The 6,958-nt window shown below is 44.5% G+C and overlaps 1 protein-coding gene across 1 annotated transcript; it reads right to left on the minus strand.

Annotated features, from left to right (window-relative positions):
- Nucleotides 1–615: 615 nt before the first annotated feature.
- On the minus strand, nt 616–6,649 carry LOC115120106 (interferon regulatory factor 2-binding protein 2-A-like). The gene is made up of 2 exons (XM_065002723.1): nt 5,324–6,649; nt 616–1,984 (listed from the first exon to the last, which is right to left on the minus strand). The coding sequence occupies exons 1-2, from the start codon at nt 6,174–6,176 to the stop codon at nt 1,218–1,220; spliced, it is 1,620 nt and encodes a 539-aa protein (XP_064858795.1). The 5' UTR covers nt 6,177–6,649; the 3' UTR covers nt 616–1,217.
- Between the last annotated feature and the right edge of the window lie 309 nt (nt 6,650–6,958).

Genomic DNA, 6,958 nt, shown 5'->3' on the forward strand with positions numbered 1-6,958 from the left:
ATACCAGACTAGTGCACTACTTCAGCAGTGTGCACTGACATACCAGACTAGTGCACTACTTCAGCAGTGTGCACTGACATACCAGACTAGTGCACTACTTCAGCAGTGTGCACTGACATACCAGACTAGTGCACTACTTCAGCAGTGTGCACTGACATACCAGACTAGTGCACTACTTCAGCAGTGTGCACTGACATACCAGACTAGTGCACTACTTCAGCAGTGTGCACTGACATACCAGACTAGTGCACTACTTCAGCAGTGTGCACTGACATACCAGACTAGTGCACTACTTCAGCAGTGTGCACTGACATACCAGACTAGTGCACTACTTCAGCAGTGTGCACTGACATACCAGACTAGTGCACTACTTCAGCAGTGTGCACTGACATACCAGACTAGTGCACTACTTCAGCAGTGTGCACTGACATACCAGACTAGTGCACTACTTCAGCAGTGTGCACTGACATACCAGACTAGTGCACTACTTCAGCCTTCAGTTGTCTGCTCATTTTAGAACCCAAACATCCTATTCATTCTTTGTTTCCATTTGACAGTGGTTTCTTATCCCTCTTTCTTAACGTTATCATTTAAAGAAAGACCCCAGACACTCACTTCTTCATACAACATCACACATTGTATTTGGCAATTATTTTGAAACAAGTGCATACAAGTCACAGATAAAAGCATTTCAGTTGGTTGCCATGTACCTCGTAGAGAGGGGCCTCATCATCAGTCAGGTTTTGAACAGGAACAGGCACCAGACAGAGAGTGCGTCCCAAAAGGCACCCTGTTACCTAAATAGGGCACTACTTTTGACCAGAGCTCTGTGGGAGTCCCTGTGGGTGTCCCTGCTCTAAAATAGTGTCCTTTTTAAGGAATAGAGTGCCTTTTGGGACGTACTACTAGAAGTAGGCCTACATCAACCGTGTTAAACATCAACAAATAGGGCCGAGAGAGCCCAGTTCTATTATAATTGAATACCTTTATCTTCAAAATATAGAAACTGAATGTATTAAAAAAATCTCAAAATTATAGAGCCTTGTTTTACAAAGTATAGCCTACACTAGTCCCCTCGGATTGGGTAAAATATGTACAAAGTCCGTTGGTTAGTTTGTTTGGATGGTATGTGGTATTTCATTTTAATATTTATACACTCGTATTTGGTCTTTTTCCACCAAAACAATCTCTCCCCAAAATATTTTGAAAATAAAATCTCAAGTGTCCATTTCGTTTTTTACTTTGACGTCCCCTGCAAGGATAGTGCCGATTTCTCCTTGCATGAAAGCCCACGGTACGTTAGAGCCGACCAACGGGCACTTCTCCCCGCTGGGACAGTACACCTCCCCGGTGGCTCCTTGTTGTTTGATGCTCTGCCGCGAACACGGGAAGCAGAACTTGTGCGAGGGTACCGACGGACACTGAACAAAGTGCGTGTCCTCTAACCTCTGGTCACAGAGCGTGCAGCAGAGGGGTACGCTCCCGGGTACTGACGAGTCCGGAATGCTTTGATGCCCTTGCTCCATCATTCCACCCCCTGGCACGTGAAGTGTCCCCATAATACCGGATGCCTCCTTACCCTGTGTGGGCCGGCGGTTCTGGTTCATCGAGGAGGGCGAGAGCGAGAGCGGGCTGCTGCTGTTGCGGTGCGTGGTGGAGTGGACCTGGTTCTCGTCTTTGGGCGAGCTGTTCCCGCCACCACCAGCGTTGTCTGCCGCGAGGATCAGTGCCGCCATGGGGGAATGGCCGTTCTGCGCAGCTTCCGGTGGGGTGGTGCGTGAGTGGGGGGATAAGGTATTGGTGGGGACGGAGGAGAAGCTTGGTGGTGGTCCCGGGGGCATTTTATGTCCGTCACGGTCAGATGCTTGACCCGGTAACCACTGCTGTCTGTCCTCTCCATTATGCTTGGTGGCGGTTCCCTCTCTCTCCCCCTCAAGTTCTGGCGATGCTTTCCTTTTCATAGTCCGTGGGTGTTTTCCCCTGTCTGAAGGAAGGAAAGGGTTAAACATGAAGAAGGCTCAGTTAGAGACACAACATGGACAGACGATGGTCATGAAGAAGGCTGAGTTATAGACAACATGGACAGGTGATCATGAAGAAGGCTGAGTTATAGACAACATGGACAGATGATGGTCATGAAGAAGGCTGAGTTATAGACAACATGGACAGACGATGGTCATGAAGAAGGCTGAGTTAGAGACAACATGGACAGGTGATCATGAAGAAGTCTGAGTTAGAGAGACAACATGGACAAATGGTCATGTAGAAGGCTGAGTTAGAGACAACATGGACAGGTGATCATGAAGAAGGCTGAGTTAGAGACAACATGGACAGATGGTCAAGAAGAAGGCTGAGTTAGAGACAACATGGACAGATGGTCATGAAGATGGCTGAGTTATAGACAACATGGACAGATGGTCATGAAGAAGGCTGATATAGAGACAACATGGACAGATGATGATGAAGAAGGCTGAGTTATAGACAACATGGACAGATGGTCATAAAGAAGGCTGAGTTAGAGACAACATGGACAGATGGTCATGAAGAAGGCTGAGTTATAGACAACATGGACAGATGGTCATGAAGAAGGCTGAGTTATAGACAACATGGACAGACGATGGTCATGAAGAAGGCTGAGTTAGAGACAACATGGACAGGTGATCATGAAGAAGGCTGAGTTATAGACAACATGGACAGGTGATCATGAAGAAGGCTGAGTTAGAGACAACATGGACAGATGATGGTCATGAAGAAGGCTGAGATAGAGACAACATGGACAGATGGTCATGAAGAAGGCTGAGTTAGAGACAACATGGACAGGTGATCATGAAGAAGGCTGAGTTAGAGACAACATGGACAGACAATGGTCATGAAGAAGGCTGAGTTAGAGACAACATGGACAGATGGTCTTAAAGAAGGCTGAGTTAGATAGACAACATGGACAGATGGTCATGAAGAAGGCTGAGTTAGAGACAACATGGACAGGTGATCATGAAGAAGGCTGAGTTAGAGACAACATGGACAGATGGTCTTAAAGAAGGCTGAGTTAGATAGACAACATGGACAGATGGTCATGAAGAAGGCTGAGTTAGAGACAACATGGACAGGTGATCATGAAGAAGGCTGAGTTAGAGACAACATGGACAGATGATGGCCATGAAGAAGGCTGAGTCATAGACAACATGGACAGACGATGGTCATGAAGAAGGCTGAGTTAGAGACAACATGGACAGATGGTCATGAAGAAGGCTGAGTTATAGACAACATGGACAGATGATGGTCATGAAGAAGGCTGAGTTATAGACAACATGGACAGATGGTCATGAAGAAGGCTGAGTTAGAGACAACATGGACAGATGGTCATGAAGAAGGCTGAGTTAGAGACACAACATGGACAGATGATGGTCATGAAGAAGGCTGAGTTAGAGACACAACATGGACAGATGATGGCCATGAAGAAGGCTGAGTTATAGACAACATGGACAGATGGTCATGAAGAAGGCTGAGTTAGAGACAACATGGACAGATGGTCATGAAGAAGGCTGAGTTATAGACAACATGGACAGATGGTCATGAAGAAGGCTGAGTTAGAGACACAACATGGACAGATGGTCATGAAGAAGGCTGAGTTAGAGACACAACATGGACAGATGGTCATGAAGAAGGCTGAGTTAGAGACAACATGGACAGATGGTCATGAAGAAGGCTGAGTTAGAGACAACATGGACAGACGATGGTCATGAAGAAGGCTGAGTTATAGACAACATGGACAGACGATGGTCATGAAGAAGGCTGAGTCATAGACAACATGGACAGATGGTCATGAAGAAGGCTGAGTTATAGACACAACATGGACAGATGGTCATGAAGAAGGCTGAGTTATAGACACAACATGGACAGATGGTCATGAAGAAGGCTGAGTTAGAGACAACATGGACAGACGATGGTCATGAAGAAGGCTGAGTTATAGACACAACATGGACAGATGGTCATGAAGAAGGCTGAGTTATAGACACAACATGGACAGATGGTCATGAAGAAGGCTGAGTTATAGACACAACATGGACAGATGGTGATTAATACTGAGAAGAAAAAAGAATGATGCACAATAATAACAGCAAATCATATACTAATAAATACACAATCCCAAATTATATACTAATAAATACACAATCCCAAAGTATATACTAATAAATACACAATCCCAAAGTATATACTGTACTAATAAATACATTATCCCAAAGTATATACTGTACTAATAAATACATTATCCCAAATTATATACTAATAAATACATAATCCCAAATCATATACTAATAAATACACAATCCCAAAGTATATACTAATAAATACACAATCCCAAAGTATATACTAATAAATACACAATCCCAAATTATATACTAATAAATACACAATCCCAAAGTATATACTGTACTAATAAATACATTATCCCAAATCATATACTAATAAATACATAATCCCAAATGATATAGTAATAAATACATAATCCCAAAAGGCCCTATTTTAATTTAAGCATGACATGTGGGAGTGTTTGTGCCATTACAAAAATGCTAATCTGGTGTAAATCTATTTGGTTTGAAGTGTGCTCCTATGTAACAAAGGGTTTAACCTGTGAAGTGCTTCTCCATATGCACTTTATTCAGCGTGTTACCCTCTGCTATATAGTCTAGACTACATGTTTACAGCTCAATAAAAATACATGTTGCGTTTTCTCACGACTCAAACAGACACGTCATGCATAATATGCATATGGGGATAATTTACGTCAACTCGTTGCTCCGCATACCATTCAAATGAAATAGATTTGTCAGATTTGCATTTTTTTCTCTCGTGACAAACATACCCACAACAAGTTCTGATTAGAAGTGCATATGTAGAATACTTCACAGGTTAAACCCTTTCTACATACTAACACTTTAAACCAAATAGATTTACATCAGATTAGCATTTTTTTTTGTTGCAATGACACAAACACCCCCACAAGTCATGCATAAAAAGTGCCTTTTGGGATTATATATTTATTAGTATATCATTTGCTATTGTTAAGAAAAAAAATGCAAATCTGACAAATCTTTTTCATTTGAATGGTATGCCGAGCAACGAGTTGACATTAAATGATCTCCATATGCATATTATGCATGACTTGTCTGTTTGAGTCGTGACAAAACGCAACATTTATTTTTATTGAACTGTAAACATGTAGTCTAGACTATGTAGCAGAGGGTAAATATGCTGAATGGTCCACTGTACTGCTCCATTCATATGGGAAAAAAACAACCCCATACATCCAGCCAGCACCAACCTGATTTGGAAGCAGCACCGTTCTGTTGTTGCTCATAGCCCATCACCCTCTGTTGCATGGCTGCAGGATCCTTCTTGAACCGGCTGTCGAAAGTATGGAGAACCATCAAGTCCCTGACCGTTTTCCCCTTGTTCATCCACTCATCCGCCCGGGCTTTGTGATGCTCTATATCAGGTGTCAGGCTGTCAGGTATGTGCTGCTTATCCTTCTCGTGCTGGTCACTACAGGAGACCGAGACTAACCGTTTACCGCCGCCGTGCTCGTTGGGGCTACCTGCCATCAAACCGGACCCCGGGTGCCCCATCGCCATCGGACACACGGTTCTGCCGTTAACTACGTGTAACAAGGACATGTTCCCGTTCACTAGAGGAACTAGATTGGGAGGAACCGTGTTATTCCTTCGCGGGTTGGGGCTCTGCCGGTTGAGCTCGTGTGGGTCGTCCGGTTTAGGAAATCCATTAGGTACCGGAATTCCGTTAGCCTGTCTCCCAGACTGGTACTCCGGTCCCATCCGCAGCGGACGGTCCAAGGTGGAGAGGGGGTAACGGTCCAGGGGCTGTGACGGCCGGGATCCGGGGTCTCCTCCAGACCCGTGGTGGTTAGACTGGATCTCTTTCCCCGATAGCTGCTGCTGTTTCCCCGGTCCCGGAGACCTCCCCTCCTGGAAGCCGTGAGCCCGCTTCAGCTGCCGGGCTGTCTCAATCACAAACTCGATCCGATCCGCTCCTTCGTAGTTAACACATCCCCTGCAGATGGGTTCGGTAAAATCCCAGATCATAGCCCAGGGCATGCGGGGCAGGTCGCATAAATAACAGGACTGTCTACGAGAGGCAGCGACCACCGCAGTCGACATGGCTTCCCTTTCACCGAAAAACGGAGCTTAAATCTCTCTCTCAAACCAGGTCTCTGTGTTAGAATCTATCCAATACGTTTTCAGAAACTAGTTCCTTCCGTTTCTCTAAAAAAGAAAACGTGTCCTCTCCTCTCCCCGTCTGTCTCCGGACTACAGCAAGATACAGTAGTTCATAACAGCAGAGTAGAATGTTCTTTACTACGTCGTACGCGTGACCTGTCTCTGTCACTGCCTAGTCTACTACCTCCTCCGCTCAGCCCAGTCCCGATGTAGAGCAAGGACGTCTGTCAGCTCAGCTCCGAGGCAGCGACGTCTCTGGACACTGTGCTTCCAGCTTCAATATTCTATTGACTTGATTCTTCTACGCCAGTCCTCTTCATGCTGTGAAGCCAGCTTCTCTATTGAACCACTTCTTGAACCTTTTGAAAGAAGCTAACAGCAGCCAGACACTCTGGGGTGGGAGAGAAGAGAACGTGTTATATTGCCTTCTGCTGCAAGCAAAGCCATGTGAAGTAGGGTGCTGAGTGTGCTGCAGCACCCCCTGCTAAAACGAAATAAAACACTTATTTATATATATATATATTTTTTCAACATTCAAATATTATTTCCCCCCACATCTTACATGTTTTATTTTATTTATTTAACCTTTATTTAATGGCTGCAAGATTGAAACAGAAAATATATCCACATAAGTATCCTCTTTTGTAAGGGATGGTTGGAACACTTGTTGCATTTTTGTCGATTTCTCAGAGATTGTACATTGACAATGTGATACGAACAAC

This window comes from Oncorhynchus nerka, linkage group LG16 (genome assembly GCF_034236695.1).
Source record: "Oncorhynchus nerka isolate Pitt River linkage group LG16, Oner_Uvic_2.0, whole genome shotgun sequence".
Lineage (NCBI taxonomy): Eukaryota > Metazoa > Chordata > Actinopteri > Salmoniformes > Salmonidae > Oncorhynchus > Oncorhynchus nerka.

What these genes read in the sequence shown, in the direction of transcription:
- LOC115120106 (XM_065002723.1), bottom strand. Translation starts at nt 6,176, where the DNA reads ATGTCGACTGCGGTGGTCGCTGCCTCTCGTAGACAGTCCTGTTATTTA. An exon ending in CGGTGCTGCTTCCAAATCAG is followed by an intron (nt 1,985 to 5,323) that starts GTTGGTGCTGGC and finishes TCCTTCCTTCAG; the next exon opens with ACAGGGGAAAACACCCACGG.